The following is a 17,358-nucleotide window of genomic DNA, read 5'->3' as shown; positions in this document are numbered from 1 at the left end:
CTGCATATGTTCCATCCAGACGAGTGTTTTTCCATTCCCATCTTTCTTTTCTCCTCGCCATCTCCCCCTTCCTCCAGACCTTCATCTCTTATCCCCACTCTTCATCACTGGGCAGAATGACCTCCCTCCCCTCCCCCAAAATAGCCCCCTTGTGAAGGGTTTCTCTGTTAAATACAGGTTTATTACAGTGGTAATGAGGGGAATAAAATAAAAGCGGTGAATTCGGTTGCCGCATTCAAAAGCTCAACACAAAAGGCTGCAGTTTAAAAGCAGGAAATTGGGCTAACATGATCGAGGGTGTTCTCAGCTCCCCCAAACATCTGATAACACGGCCAAAAAGACTGCTGCCCGCGCGGCAACCGCAGCTATTAGTGCATGGGGGAGGGTGTTTAAATGCATCGCAGCCTTTTTACTTAAGCACCATCTAAAGTCTTAATAGTGAAGTACATGCGGACGCCGTTTGCCAAGTTGTAAAATATCCTTACATGGGGCCTGTTCATAGGCTGTCTTGGTTATGTGGGAGCTACCTAAAGATTCAGGTCAGCCATTTTTATAATGCGCGCACACACACCACAAGGCGAACGTATAGGTTGTTCTCAATGGAAAGAATGGAGATGTTTGAATTCCATATATGTTTGATGCCTATTTGAATTACTGCAGTAATTTGGTGATTTGTAGTTTTATTACGAGCTCCCTCCCGTCTCTCCCTCCCTCGTTCTGCCATCACCTCACGCCAAGATTTCCATCAGAAAACATGCTTTACATTAATAGGCCATTTGCAGAACCTTTGTCCAGTAAAATGCACTTTCCTCTCCAACGTGCAGTTCAGAATCAAGATGGCAGATTATCAGGGACCCCAGAAAGTGGAGTTCTTCTTGATCCACAATGGAAGGAGGGGTCTCCACAGCTTGACACACACACACACACACACCAATGCCAAAATTATTTTCCAGATTTTCATTCTCTGCAATACTTACTTTCTCAGAGTGCATTTGAGTGGAGTAATTTACCTCTTTCTAAGCATCTGCCCACCCAGTGGTTTATCGCTCTCTCTCTTGCTCTAACACTGCAGTAAAGTGATCGGCTTTTCCCTCCTCCTTCAGCATGACAATAGCACAGGTCCAGTTACTCTCCCCCCCCCCCCCCCCCCCCCCCAGACAGACTGGACCACCCCAGAGCCGTTCCTGGTGGGGATTATTCTAGGCATCCAGAATGCACTGGGTCCCGGGGTGGGGTGGGGTGGGGTGGGGCTGACCCAAGCCCCCAGTAAGGCTATCCAACGTTGAAGCTGCCACTACCTACTGGCGAAATGTGGAATGCAGCACTTTCATGGAACTGGACGGATGTTCATGCCGTCACGTGCGTAAGGTCCGGGGCTAGGCTAGTCTAAACTTCCACTCGCTCGAGCCATTGAGTTATTATTATACTTCCGGCAGTCTTCCGGGTGCTTCAAAACGCCACTGAGCAACTTCTACTGAGATTAATAGGGGGGGGGGGGGATTTGTTAGGGGAAATTTCTTAAAATGCCTGCACTATAAACCACGGCCCACAACCCCACAAAGGTCTGGACACGTCGGGTTCCATTTGGTTGCATCCGTGTACATTCGTTACAGCCCCATAAGGGTCCATTTCGCTCCTAATTATCAGTCATTTTACCTGGGGACCCCCTGGAAACCCCATCAAGGGGCCCCAGCACCAGTGAGTAATGAGTATATTGCACGTCTAGTAATGCCTCTGTAGTAAGGCTGGATGATATGACTTCAAATCGATATCACGATGATTTAATGCTTTTGCCTCGATTACGAATAATGAACTATTATTTGTATGTATAAAAGGTGAGAATGGAAGTTTTCGGTGAATTCCCCAACACTACTCTGTGGATGCATGAAATGCAACACAACGCTGCTCTGACTACGACCTCTCCTTTACCTTGGTGGAACAGAACTCTGGATGTCTTCTCTTCAGGGCTTTTTTATGTCCTAATTAGCAAGTGAAGCAGCAGTTTGAGCGCCTGGCTGGTCTCTGCTGCTCCAAGACGTCTGGCTATTCCAGGGTGGCCTGGTCTTCACTGTCGTCTAGAAACCTTGTATGTCCGTCCAACTGTTAACCTGGATCCATAACGTCCAATGGATCCAGTGTAGCTGCTATTTAGTCACATGCCCTTGTTGATGCTTTTCATAGGTTCAATATTTATTAAATCCACACACACTTTAACTTTCAAAGTATAACTTTCGTTCTTTCTTTGCATTCGCAAAAATAGCTCACAGAGTTGTAGAGCGGATATCTTTGCTACGTTTTTACGACGCTGTAGTGTGACAACGTCGGGCATTCATTTGCCAAAAGAACCCATAAAAGGTTGAAATACGGTTATATGAGGTTTCTACGTGACGGCAACCATGTCCTGATTGGACTCCACGATACTTTGCCACATGTTTCTGTTTTAGCAGCCATCGGACCCGCTCGGTCCCCAGGCCCCAGCGTTCTGCGGGGTGGTGTGGTTGCGTGCGGGCAAACGGAGCACCGTGGTCTTTATGGGGGCTGAATGGCCGACCTCCTCACAGCCCCCTTTCTGCCTCTCCTACCTGTCTCAGCCACCTTATCTCACTCCTCCGGGGTGGAGAAGAAGGGCCTAAAAATAGCCTCTCATCTGGCCTACCGGCGGCTCTGGCCTCTCCTTCATGCGAGATCCAGTTTCTCCCCCGTCTGGTCGGCTGTTTATTTTCTGTTTATGCAGCACAGCTTTGCAATCACTGCTTAATTTCTTAGAGGTTGGTGTTCCTCTTTTTTCTTCACGCCGCCGACGTCTATGATTAATTTTGTTTTGTCTCTGTCCAATCAGAGAGCAAGAGAGGGGCGGGGCAGGGGACGACGCAACCCCACCGCGGTGTCGTTTCCACATTTGCGAAGGTCCATTTAATGTAAAGCAAAGGCAAGACAAAGAAAAGCAAACACAGGCTGTAGAGAGAGTAATTTAAACCACGTTTGTGTGACCGGGGCCTGGCCCTCCGCTCACATCTTACTAACCGGGGCCTGGCCCTCCACTCACATCTTACTAACCCTAACCCGGGGCCTGGCCCTCCACTCACATCTTACTAACCCTAACCCGGGGCCTGGCCCTCCACTCACATCTTACTGTGTGACCGGGGCCTGGCCCTCCACTCACATCTTACTAACCGGGGCCTGGCCCTCCACTCACATCTTACTGTGTGACCGGGGCCTGGCCCTCCACTCACATCTTACTAACCGGGGCCTGGCCCTCCACTCACATCTTACTGTGTGACCGGGGCCTGGCCCTCCACTCACATCTTACTAACCGGGGCCTGGCCCTCCACTCACATCTTACTGTGTGACCGGGGCCTGGCCCTCCACTCACATCTTACTAACCGGGGCCTGGCCCTCCACTCACATCTTACTAACCGGGGCCTGGCCCTCCACTCACATCTTACTAACCGGGGCCTGGCCCTCCACTCACATCTTACTGTGTGACCGGGGCCTGGCCCTCCACTCACATCTTACTAACCGGGGCCTGGCCCTCCACTCACATCTTACTGTGTGACCGGGGCCTGGCCCTCCACTCACATCTTACTAAACGGGGCCTGGCCCTCCACTCACATCTTACTGTGTGACCGGGGCCTGGCCCTCCACTCACATCTTACTAAACGGGGCCTGGCCCTCCACTCACATCTTACTGTGTGACCGGGGCCTGGCCCTCCACTCACATCTTACTCAGGTATTGTTTTAGTATTGTATAGTATTAGTTTGTGTGACCGGGGCCTGGCCCTCCACTCACATCTTACTCAGGTATTGTTTTCAATAACAGTGTTGTCATGGAAACCCGAGTCGCATGAAAGGAATCAGATTACAGGTTTTTTTGTATACATGTCTTCAATTCTCTATCTCTCATGTGCCTCTGTATCTTCTCTCCGTCTCAAACCTTTTTGTTTGTTCACTAAATGTTTTAGTTTTGTTATATTGGAGCATTAGTGAGTTCTCTCACATAACATGCATGTATGCAGATTTCTCTTTAAATTGAATTTTCCAATATGGACGGCATATTTTAATGTCTCATTTAAGAAACGCAAAAACTGCTGTTATCGGAAACCTTCAAATGTTAAGTATCTTTCAACAATATAAAAATGACTTTTCACTCTGTGACTTCAGTAAATGAAGGCTCCGATCTAAGAAGGTCCAAGCCTCTCCCTGCCGTCTGCCCAACATTCATATTTGCTTTAACCATCTCCCTTGTAGGATCTAGTCCTGGCCGAGCTTCTGCAGACCTTCAAGGACCAGATTGTGTGTTACCACGAACACGACTCCCTGCTGGACCACAAGGAATCGGAGGCTCTGAGCGAAGAAGATCGCAAGGCAGCCTGGGCCGAGTATGAGGCAGAGAAAAAGGTACCGCAAAAAACAACCATGACCTTTAACTAACACACACACAGTCAGTAACAAGTAAACGGGTACATACCATCCGGTCACTAATGGGTTATCTATATAACCTTTATTTGACCAATAGAAACTCCAACAATGGTACAATGACCGGGCGCAAGAAATTGTGCACGTAAGTAAATACACAATGTACATTTTAAAACAGGAAAAAATAAATACAAGGGCCTATGCAAAGGCTAGTAGCCTACACGTCCTACATGTACATTTAAGATGACTCTTTTGAAACTTCTCAATGGAACTTTTGAGGCCAATTTTAGTCTGGATTGCAGGTCATTCCACGACCAGGGGCCAAAGAAAGCAAGACTCTTTTTACGCCCCTCAGATTTGAATGCTGGTACTACACACCGTAGCCAGGCATTTGATCTGAGATTTAGATCATTTTTTACCAAATTAAATTTGGTGTAAATGTAAGAGGGCAGATCACCAAGAATGGCTTTATAGATTAAAATATACCACATTGAGACCCTCTCTTTAGTTTTGCACAAATTAACTGGCCAAGAGCTAAATAAGTTGCACACAAAGAACAAATATAAGACAATACATCTATTCAAAAGACAGACTACTGAAATTGCTTGCATAAGGGAAAATAAAATGGTTTTAGGTTTAAAAAGATTAAAACAATAAAATGCAATAAAACAAATGCAATATAACAAGTGTGGCTACACATCAAAGCAGGAACAGTAACTGGTAACAGCTTCCGCAATTATCTTTTTAAAACTGTAACGAAATTAAGGATGAATTCAAGTCGGGTCTGATTGTGAATATCATTCCAAGACCAAGGTTCAAAATAACGTGAACTGCTTTGACTGCCGGAGTCTGCATTATGGGTACTGTATAACGCAACTAAACATTAGATCTGAGGTTAAGAGTTTCTAATTAAATAAAATGTTGTGCAAATATAAACTTGGAGATTACCAAGTAAAGCTTTGTAGATTCAAAAATCTATGCCTTTATCGCGCCTTTATCATGATGATCATGTATGCTTAAAGCAAACCTGCTTAACATACAAACATCCTTAACATTGGGCGCCATAATCGCCTTTTGACACCTCCTGTCCAAACGCCCTGGTTGCCGAGATCGCCTTATGATGCATATTTTAATATAAATTGATTACGGTTCACAACTGTGTCCTGTACGTGCTCATAACACTCTGGTTCCGGTGCGGTAAAAAAAACGGAAATGAAAATTCCCCTGGCTTATGCTGTCTATGGGGACGCAGTTTTTAGAATCGTAAATTCGTAATATCTCGGATTCTTCTTTTTGGGTCAAAACTAGCTTGATTTGCGGTTTCTCTAAACATGATCCTCGCTTACAAAAAGTACGTTTTGTGTGGACTAAATGACAATCGCGGGACATGTTACATAGCAGATTTTTGCTTCCTGATTTGCAGTTTCCGGCCAAATCTTCTTTCAATAACTCGCCATATTAAATACATTGGGAGCTCTGAGCCACCACTAGATGGGGCTGTTGGCGGTCAATGAGTTAAAGCAAACATTAAAAGTCCATATACTTGGCTGCCACATGATCATCATGTGCTGTTTTTTGGGGGGGCATGAAAGTCCATAGACTTGGCTGCCACATGATGTCATTTTTGTAAGCCAGCCGCCAGCCAGGCATTAAAAAAGACATACCTTTGCTGTAACCTGTGGGTGCATACTTAGTTTAGACATGGGTTAAGGTTAGGTTCTAACCTGTGAGTGGATAAGACTGGTACATTCCAGCAGCTCACTAACAGGTTAACAGTTACATACTAGCAGCTCACTAACGGGTACATTCCAGCAGCTCACTAACAGGTTAACAGTTACATACTTGCAGCTCACTAACAGGTTAACAGGTACATTACAGCAGCTCACTAACAGGTTAACAGTTACATACTAGCAGCTCACTAACAGGTACATTCCAGCAGCTCACTAACAGGTTAACAGTTACATACTAGCAGCTCACTAACGGGTACATTCTAGCAGCTCACTAACAGGTTAACAGTTACATACTAGCAGCTCACTAACGGGTACATTCCAGCAGCTCACTAACAGGTTAACAGTTACATACTAGCAGCTCACTAACGGGTACATTCTAGCAGCTCACTAACAGGTTAACAGTTACATACTAGCAGCTCACTAACAGGTTAACAGGTACATTCCAGCAGCTCACTAACAGGTTAATAGGTACATACTAGCAGCTCACTAACAGGTTAACAGTTACATACTAGCAGCTCACTAACAGGTTAACAGGTACATACTAGCAGCTCACTAACAGGTTAACAGGTACATTCCAGCAGCTCACTAACAGGTTAACAGTTACATACTAGCAGCTCACTAACAGGTTAACAGGTACATACTAGCAGCTCACTAACAGGTTAACAGTTACATACTAGCAGCTCACTAACAGGTTAACAGGTACATACTAGCAGCTCACTAACAGGTTAACAGGTACATTCCAGCAGCTCACTAACAGGTTAACAGGTACATTCCAGCAGCTCACTAACGGGTACATTCCAGCAGCTCACTAACAGGTTAACAGGTACATTCCAGCAGCTCACTAACAGGTTAACAGTTACATACTAGCAGCTCACTAACAGGTTAACAGGTACATTCCAGCAGCTCACTAACAGGTTAACAGGTACATTCCAGCAGCTCACTAACAGGTTAACAGGTACATTCCAGCAGCTCACTAACAGGTTAACAGTTACATACTAGCAGCTCACTAACAGGTTAACAGGTACATTCCAGCAGCTCACTAACAGGTTAACAGGTACATTCCAGCAGCTCACTAACAGGTTAACAGGTACATACTAGCAGCTCACTAACAGGTTAACAGTTACATACTAGCAGCTCACTAACAGGTTAACAGGTACATTCCAGCAGCTCACTAACAGGTTAACAGGTACATTCCAGCAGCTCACTAACAGGTTAACAGGTACATTACAGCAGCTCACTAACAGGTTAACAGTTACATACTAGCAGCTCACTAACAGGTTAACAGGTACATTCCAGCAGCTCACTAACGGGTTAATGGGTACATACTAGCAGCTCACTAACAGGTTAATAGGTACATACTAGCAGCTCACTAACAGGTTAACGGGTACATACTAGCAGCTCACTAACAGGTTAACAGGTACAAGTTAAACACGTTGGACTCTCAACCTCCAGCGCTCTCTGTTGACCTTTTTTCCCTGCCCTGCCTCCCCCTCCCAGTCGCTGGGTAATTAGTAGGGTTTATTTGGAGAGAGGAGAAGCTTATGGACAGGGTCTAATTCACACTAATGATTATTTTTCCAGCTAACTCTGTCTCCTCTGCCCTCTCTTAAGCAGCTTTCCCCTGCAGCTCCTCTGCTGTTAACTATGAAGGCTCCCTCCATAGCATGTAGCCTCCCTCCATAGCATGTAGCCTCCCCTCCATCTCAGTACTGTTAACACCTTGGAGGCCCAGGGCGGAGTTCTCCGTCCAAGTTCAAGGTCATGGTCAAGTGCCCAACACGGAGATTGATAAATAGGACGGAGATTAATGATAACAAAACCGTTCGCATCGCTCTAGAGCCTTGGAGCGCTTGTTGCCCGATCCGATGACGTATCGAAAATCTCCCCTGCCTGTTTAGCTGACGAAAACCTTAAAACGATCATAACTCCCGATCTAAATCATCCCATCTAATTCTGAAAAAAGATCCTGTGTTTGATGGCCTTCCGCGGTCCAGTCGCTAGTCGCGATAGATTTGTTATTACCTCCCGTTGTTGTCGATCGACTGTGTGTGTGTGTGTGTGTGTGTGTGTGTGTGTGTGTGTGTGTGTGTGTGTGTGTGTGTGTGTGTGTGTGTGTGTGTGTGTGTGTGTGTGTGTGTGTGTGTGTGTGTGTGTGTGTGTGTGTGTGTGTGTGTGTGTGTGTGTGTGTGTGTGTGTGTGTGTGTGTGTGTGTGTGTGTGTGTGTGTGTGTGTGTGCACAAACAGTATCTTGAGGTTGAATCGCTACTTCACTGTTAAATAGTCTTTTTGTATTTTCCCAGTCCCAAAACATTGCAGCTGTGTGTGGGTCTACTGTTTTGTTTAGGCTTGCACACCTGCCTCTGACCAGGTCCAAAGTACCCCCCCCCCCCCCACACACACACACACCGGATGTCCAGATTACAGGGCAAATATGGGAGCATCTGCAGAAGAGGTTTAATTACACAAAAACACTTGACATCCTGCTGTCCTTCACTGGAACAAGCCTAGTTAACTTCAGGTACATGGCATAATTGGCCATCTCCATTTGGTCTGGACATGGATTTGTAGGATATAATGATAATTAACTCACAGCTGAACTCGGTGTTACTGTAAACTGCATTATCCACTTGAACCCTACTGTAGTGCCCCCTGATTCTTTTTTTGGGTGGGTGGGCTTGTAGATCGGATACAAGCTCAGAACACGTGTAGGCCAGCTATTTCTGGTGAAATCATCATCATCCTTCGAGTGCCCTCGAGATCTGGTGAAAACATTTTGGTGTAGAAGGAGAAAGAGCAGACCAAGTACAGAGCCGGTTGAGGTCCGTTCTGACCAAGTGTAGAGGGTTTAAAATGGTTTAACACGTTGGATCCGTATGACGAGTATATAAATAATTGGCGCTGGGTACAGATGACTAGTATATAAATTAATGACGCTGGGTACAGATGACGAGTATATAAATTAATGACGCTGGGTACAGATGACGAGTATATAAATTAATGACGCTGGGTACAGATGACGAGTATATAAATTAATGACGCTGGGTACAGATGACGAGTATATAAATTAATGACGCTGGGTACAGATGACGAGTATATAAATTAATGACGCTGGGTACAGATGACGAGTATATAAATTAATGACGCTGGGTACAGATGACGAGTATATAAATTAATGACGCTGGGTACAGATGACGAGTATATAAATGAATGACGCTGGGTACAGATGACGAGCAGGCTCGTCTTTAGGCGTTTGATATCGCTTTGACCTTGCCTCGCTGCGTTTCATTTTTGGAACCGCTCGGTTGCTATGCACGGTTGCTATGCATGGTTGACAGGGTCACTGCGTGGATTATTTTGCAATGGCACCAATTCGGCTAGCGAGGCTAGTGAATGTTACTGTTGTAGCATGTGGCAGCGGTGGCCGAACGGTTTGTGGAGCGGTCTTGATACCGGAAGGTCGCCAGTTCGAATCCCCGGACCGGCACGTTAAAATTACCACCGCTGAAGTGCCCTTGAGCAAGGCATTGAACCCCAACCATGAAATGTTCTATGAGCAGGGCGTGGCTGTAAACAAGCATCTCGAGCTTAGTCCACTTACCCTGGGTAAACAAAGAACTTTGCTTTATGTAGATGCTACTGTTGTTGATGCTACTGTTGTAGGGATTAAACAACGGTACCGTGTTTTAATAAACACGATAAAAGTATTTTTTATTCTGGCTTTGATGCAAATTCTAAACCTGACGGCTGCAGCTGCAGAACTTGTGGTGCTGAATGCAGTCAATGCACTGTTGCACTCTCCTGTCAAGTGTGAACTGATGCTGCCTACGGATTATGTTCCGTGTTTAATAAACACATGTTTATTGGTTGCAAAATAAAGTATTATTGATTGATTTGATGCAAATTCTAAACACTATGGGTTCAGCTGAGTCCACTGTGGACCGTTTCTTTGTGCTCTTTTACATACACTTCATGACTCTTAATTCACGTGTTTAATTTGTGCATTTGCATTTGTGCGTCTCCTCCCCTCTTCTATTTTTATGCTCCAATTCTTTAATCTGAAAACGGCATTTATAAACCAGCGGCTGACTTGACCTGCTCTAAACCCACTGCTGCATGCGTTGTCGTCCATCTCTCAGGGTCTGACCATGAGGACCAACATGCCCATGCCCCAGATGGACATGGGCGCCCACGGCTACCTGAACCCCTTCAATGTAGCCGCTCTGACCAACATGAGCCACGTGCAGCTGGAGGTAAGTAATGAGCTCCACATGACCCCCCCTCCTCTCCCTCCCTCCCCGTCCCAGCAGCACGGAGCCCCACATTCCACAGACCCCGCTGCTAATTGTGACAGCAGTCCCACCGCTATAGCTGTGTCTCGGTGCAGCGCAGGCCAGCCCCTGCTCCCTTACAGAACAGTTGGTCGTCCCATGGCTGTGCCAGCTGCTATTTATACATGCTGGGGAATGGACGAGAAATCCAAGAAGGAATGTTTTTAGATGGTGACAAAAAAAAGTGTGTGTGTGTGTGTGTGTGTGTGTGTGTGTGTGTGTGTGTGTGTGTGTGTGTGTGTGTGTGTGTGTGTGTGTGTGTGTGTGTGTGTGTGTGTGTGTGTGTGTGTGTGTGTGTGTGTGTGTGTGTGTGTGTGTGTGTGTGTGTGTGTGTGTGTGTGTGTGTGTGTGTGTGTGTGTGTGTGTGTGTGTGTGTGTGTGAAAAGTTTAACAAATGCTGATTTATTTTCAAAGAAATGCAAAAATTGCTGATCTAGAAGTTGAGTGACAAGGAGAAAAGGAAGCGTTGGCACGATGTAGATCTGTTTTCACTAGGTTTGAGATGGGACTCGAGTTGACTTGGGTTTATATTGTCATTTTGGTGATTTTCTCTTGTTTACATTCTCATTTTGGTGATTTTCTCTTGTTTACATTCTCATCGTGGTGAATTCTTGTTTTCTTTTACATGTGCGCAGGATCTTATAAACCAGGGTCGTCAGAAGGTTCTAGAAGCCAGTAACGCCTTGAAGTCCTTACCACGGGAGTCGTATGAGGATATTGTTGGCAGAGTGGTGAGTGTGGTTGGCTGCTGCAAAAAAATCTTTAAAATGTGAGAACTACTGACTTAGAAGGCATTTGTAGAACCCGCCTCGGGTCTTAACCCATTCTGGACGGGAACCCCTTTTGGTGTTTTAACTAAGCATTATGTTATACTTTAGCTATTGAAAAATAGCAGATCTACAAGCTCATAGCGCGCCACCGAGTGGCGCGCTACGAGCTTGTAGGTCTGCTATTTTTTGAAAAATCGTTAAAATGTGCCTCAAATCTTTCAAAAAAATTGTCATGATTAAGAAGAATCTTTTTTACATTTCGACGTCGGGTCTAAATGGGTTAATGGGGTAAATTGTTGGCGTCTAGGTGGCACAGGGGTAAAGTTCCTGCCCACCGCCGTTGGGTTTGAATCCGCCGGCTTCCCCAGGTGCTACAGACAGACACATTGTTCATGGTTGCAGGTGGGAAGCCTGCTGGTACAGGTTGGTGGAGGAGGGATAGTGTGTTCTTCTGCACGCGATATGTCCTTCAGGTGAACCTCCTCACTGTCCGCTGAAAAGAAGCAGCTGGTGGTTCGAGTCACCCGCTGATGGCTAGATAGTTCTAAATTGGTATAGTTCAATGTTCATGTTATTAAAGAATTTTCCAGTGCAGAGTAGGGGCGGAAATCTGGAAATCAGGTAGTGGCCCCAGAATGACATGTATTTGGTTGCAGACCCCCATCTGAAAATATGTTGTTCCAGGGATCCCCCAGAAGCAAAGATTTGAGTTAAAAAACATTTGCTCTGAAAGAATATATAGTCAAAGATTTGCGCCCACATTTTCACAATTTTTTCAAAAATAGCAGATCTTCAAGCTCGCCGCGCTATGAGCTTGTAGATCTGCTATTTTTCAATAGCTATAACAAAAAAAAACATTGCATGGATGTACCTGGGACGTATCATCAGTGATGTATCCCAAGGTCATCAGGGTTTCGGGTCTCTCGAACATCATACCCCTCACTCAGGTGACCCAGCTGGGGTGATCAAGTCCCGACTTACATCCCAGTAGCTACCCTAAATTAGTCTCATTAGGGAGAAACCAGGGCCACACAATCCGTTGCTCCGGAACTACTTTGCCAGGACTGGGAGAACCAGATTCTGGCACGTGGAAGGAGTAGGCTCTGTGGGTTGACTCCTCTCCAGGCCCCTCCTACGTCTCACCAGGCCTAGGACCTGTGCGTTGCACCAGACTCCCAGCACCAGGCACTTAATTCAGGAGTGGTGGATTATACAAGTATAACAATCCTTAAAACACCACATCACAATAACAAGAACCAATAACGGGGGTTCCCGTCCTGAATGGGTTAAGCAGCAAAAAATGAATTCTGTACCAACATACAAAAACTAACTATTTTATGAATCTATTTTATTTTCCACCCCTAAGGTTGAGACAGGGAAGGTTACATTTGTTTGTGTTCTCAATATTTGGTACATTACTTGACATGGTTTTAATATCATGTATTCTAAAGCCGCTTTTAAGTGAATGTTTGTCTGTCCTCATAGTGGAAGGAGAATCCGTCTCTAACAGAGAACCAGGTCCAGGCCATGGCTATGGGCCGACAGGCCAGCGTTGAACTGGAGCAGAAGAGACGCGAGGCCGTCTACAGGGACGTACTCAGCAAGCAGCAGACGGTACGTCTCACGGAACGCCACCGAACGTTTACGCTTGGCGTCCGTATTGTTAAAGCAGATTTACAAGCGTTGTGCGCTTAAACGTGGTGCCGTTTTGCCATTTGTCATGTGATGAAGTATATAGAGTTCAAGTGGTTAACAGGGGTTCTCAACGTTTTTGGGTGGGGACCCCCGGAAATGCTTTGGCCATGTCTCGTGACCCCAGCCCTGCCCCCCTCCCCACCACTAATACAAATTGACCGCTACAATAACCTTAATAATAGAGAAAATACATCACAAATAAATACTGAAACCAGATATAATCATTAAGGAAAGTTTATGCATGTACTATGTCAACTCTTAATTTCCACTTTCCAGCCATTCAGTTGCATTTTTCTTTTTGGAAAGTAATCTGGAGACCTGCCCCCCCAAAATAATTTGGCGACCCCCAGGGGTTCTCAACCCCAGGTTGAGAACCCCTGGTATGATATTCTTGGTGTTTCTTTTTTGGTTTGTTTGTTTTTCATCTTTATTTCATATAAATCAGTGTAGAGAGACAGGAAACCAAGGGCAGAGAGAGAGTAGAGACATGACAGATAAAGAAATGGGGTCTTCATGCTCATAAGGAGCATATGGTCTGAGCCACAAGGCCCCCCCAGTCCCTACTAGGTCTTCATGCTCATAAGGAGCATATGGTCTGAGCCACAAGGCCCCCCCAGTCCCCACTAGGGCCGTCACCATTACACATTTAAGTTGACCATTAATTGTCACACTAATAATTGTGATTAATGATTTAATTGTTTTTGGCATTAGAATATATGGATAAAAAAAACTGTTTGCCTTGTAATCAAATATGCACAGGGCCGATATGACTAACTGAAAAATACAAATGTGCATTAATCTTATACTATAAAAATAGAAGACATAGCTGATCTACAAGCTTACAAAGCTTAATTGTGATTATCTTAAATTATTGCGAATAGACTATTATGTAATAATTGTGACAGACCTTCCCCCCCGCCTACTTTTGAGCGATAGAATATGAACTACCAAATGACGGTTGGCCAGCAATAAAATGTTACTGGTGATCATCGTCCAGCCCTTTAAGGCTCCAACTTAACCAATATTACACAATACTGACACCCAGTTCCTGTTTGTAATAGAATGTCTTTTTAACACCGCCCAAGTCTTAAAGACTGGAAAATCAGTCGCAAATAATTCTGGGAAATTCAGTGAGTCAGACATTGTGTTGTTGGAGGTCCACGAACAATGTGTAACACACCTTACGAGAACATTCCAGCCCGAGTGGTTTAAGCATCAAAGGATTGACGTACAGCATCTTTATTTGGAAGTTTACTTTAATCGTGTCTAAGTGTATCTTAAGGTGGAATTTTAACCACTTAAGCCCTATCTGATATTTCCTTTTGAACATTTTTGACCTACGACTTGCCCAAAAGACATGGGCAAGGCATGTCATTGTTGTGCATCTTGTTCTAGTGGCTCAAGCTAGACAATTCTTCTACAATCTTCAAATTCTACAGAGAGTTTGTAATTACGCCCATTAAAAGTTGCCCCTGCACTGGAAGATGTTTTTTCTGTTAATAAAATATATTTTGGGATTTTCATTTCTAGTAAGCAGCAACCAAAGTTTGGCCTCGGCCAATTAGATTTCCTGTAGGTCGTATTTAAGAGTCTGCAAAAAGGAAGTTTGGTGGAAGCGAAAAATCAGCTGTGGCTTTTCAGCACTTCTGGTGGTATATGAAAACTCAAAGCCCACAGTCTTTAGAGACACTAGTTAAATTAAGACTGAGGATTTTACAGTAGATTGAGGTCCCAGGCATTGTGAAATGTCCTCCATCTTTTTCTTCACCTCTTTCTCCTCTCCTGTCAGTTGATGGTCTACGTCCAGAAGGTCCTCAACAACAGGAAGGTTCGTGAGCAGCAGCAGCACATGGCCAACCAGGTCAACTACCAACTCCAACAGCTGGCCGCACAGAACGGCCTGCTACAAGCGGACGGCACCGGCCTCAGCCAGACACAACTGTTGAATTTGTACCAGCAGCTACATGGCATTAACCCCTATGGGAACATGAACCCAGGGCCCTCTAAGGGCCTGTAGGGGCCCCTCAGAGGGGGGAAAACAGCCCAAATCCCTGTGTAACTAAGGCTCCACAACGGCCCAGTCCAAGTGGTGCCCTTCTCTCAGCTTAATGCACCACACACAGGAGTTCAACGTTGAACGGAGGGTGAGGTTTTGAAGGTGGTGCACTCAAGCCGAGACGGGCGTCCTTTGAGACTTGTCCGCTGTGGCCTCCAGTAGGACGGATGGGTGTCAGCAGCCCTTAGAAGGAGTCCACCGAGTCTACGTGTCTCTCGGGCACTGAGAGGACGACGCAGAAAAGTCATGTAAAAAGAGACTATATGAAGGGGGTTTATTAACAATTTCATCTGAAATTATTGTATATACCGCCTTAATGTTATTCAAGTTCGATATCTTCATTTTTCATGTATTTAATGATAAAAACAGGTTTTACCCCCAATGCTTTTGAGCATTGCATTGTTTTCCCCTTAAAGGAGGGCTTGTTGATTATTTACGTGGAACTCAGTTGTTTTTATACAGTTTAAACGTTTAAAACTAAACCTGAGTGGGACCAGTGTTTGTGGATGACTGGACTCTGATCTAGAGGACATCCCTGATTGATTCCTCCGCCAATACCTGTTCATGGGCAGCTATTGGTGCTGTAAAGTCCTGCTCTTTTTGGGAGACAATTGACGATGTCAAAAAAAGAAAAGAAAAAAAAAAAGCCGCAAAAGAGAAAAAAGTTTAGGCCTTATATAAATTTCCTAGAAGAAAAAAAAATGAATTCTGTAAAGTTCTGAAATTTGAGATATGTTGAACTCCTGTTTTTCTATTCTGCTTTTAGGCATTTACACATTAGTTGTCGCTCCACATGTTAATGGAATGCTGTTGTCGTTCAAAATGCCTGCCGGGTTCCTATAAACTTTTTGTAACCTCATTCATGTCGTCTGGTGTTGTCTAGCATAGCACTTGTGCGTCCCGTTTATCGTTTGACCCACTTGTGTTGACCCCACCCCACCACCTCCCACCAAAAGACTGAATTTCACAAAGCACAGTCTAGTTAGCCGGCGGCCAGGAGACCCCAAGCAACTCCACAAGTTCTTATTTTATTAATTATTTTGGTTTTATTTCAAAACTCACAAATTTGAATACTTTCTTGTTTTCCGTGGCTGTTAATTCAGGAGGAGAAGGTGACTCCGTCTCATTGGTTACCAGGCTAACTTCCACAGCCTGCTTTGTGAGAACCCCCCCCCCCCCCCCAGGTTACTTCCATTATTTTTGGCACATCCCTGCTTCTAAATGCTTTCAACTGGTGTAGCTGTTAATGATGAGAGATCCACGCATTTCTCGTTAGGGGACGGCCGTCTCCGTTTTTGCACAAGGTGTACTTATTAAATGTAGAGAAACGTTTCTGCCCTACTCAGAATGTTCTTATGTTAGCGAATACACCAACTTGATTTGCCATTAATCTGATCTGCTATTATCTTGATAAGTATTTAATATTAACATTTAATAAAGTGACCAAAAGGATGACCACCTCATGTTTACAGACTCACTTATTTGTCCCCACGTCTGCACTTCTCTCCAGACAGTATGTTTAAATTCATGTTCTATATGGGGTTGGCGGGAATCTGGGAGACAATAACCTTTTAAGATTGGCAATTGTGTTAATAATGCTGTTCTTTTTTGCTAATTGAGATTTATTTCATATTGGAGGCAAATCAGAGTTTTCTCAAGTAGCATCTTTAAGACTGACTGTCCACACTGTTATTTGCAAGTGTTCACATCGGATTTGTGTATTCAGAGTCAGACCTCGTCGCTCTATCTGCATTGGATGCTGTGGTCATGAAGTAACAAGCGTGAGTAATGCTCAGTTTACACTGTATGTACCAGTCACCAACTGTTATTTGAATAAATAAGCCCTGGGGATTTTAAAGTATAGATTTGGATCCCACAGAATAAAAAAAATCTAATGGGTGTCCAGTGCTTATCAAACCGGGAGGGGGGGGTCCTTGAAATGAAATTAAAATGGTGGAGAATCACTGTCGGACAGCTGGGCTGCCAGTGTGAACATGGACTTGTCTGTCTGAGGCGATCAGACAGGTGTCCTCGGTGGATAACTTGGTCTGTCTGAATCACTGCACTACCCCTGGTCACCCGGAGCACTATCTAACCATCTGAAGCACTACCCCTGGTCACCCGGAGCACTATCTAACCATCTGAAGCACTACCCCTGGTCACCCGGAGCACTATCTAACCATCTGAAGCACTACCCCTGGTCACCCGGAGCACTATCTAACCATCTGAAGCACTACCCCTGGTCACCCGGAGCACTATCTAACCATCTGAAGCACTACCCCTGGTCACCCGGAGCACTATCTAACCATCTGAAGCACTACCCCTGGTCACCCGGAGCACTATCTAACCATCTGAAGCACTAC

At 45.0% G+C, this 17,358-nt stretch overlaps 1 protein-coding gene across 1 annotated transcript in view; it reads left to right on the top strand.

Annotated features, from left to right (window-relative positions):
- Window positions 1-16,453, top strand: part of atrx (ATRX chromatin remodeler) — a 54,183-nt gene extending 37,730 nt beyond the window's left edge. Inside the window, exons 30-34 of the mRNA XM_079511241.1 lie at window positions 4,249-4,398; window positions 10,283-10,396; window positions 11,110-11,205; window positions 12,730-12,858; window positions 14,729-16,453. Of these exons, the coding sequence (XP_079367367.1) occupies window positions 4,249-4,398; window positions 10,283-10,396; window positions 11,110-11,205; window positions 12,730-12,858; window positions 14,729-14,956 (717 nt within the window). The 3' untranslated portion in view covers window positions 14,957-16,453. The remainder of the gene's footprint in view (window positions 1-4,248; window positions 4,399-10,282; window positions 10,397-11,109; window positions 11,206-12,729; window positions 12,859-14,728) is intronic.
- Window positions 16,454-17,358: the final 905 nt, after the last annotated feature.

Source organism: Electrona antarctica, assembly GCF_951216825.1.
Source record: "Electrona antarctica genome assembly, chromosome: 1".
Taxonomy (NCBI): Eukaryota; Metazoa; Chordata; class Actinopteri; order Myctophiformes; family Myctophidae; genus Electrona; species Electrona antarctica.
Note: the sequence above shows the minus strand (reverse complement) of the source record. Positions and strands in the feature narration are given on the sequence as shown.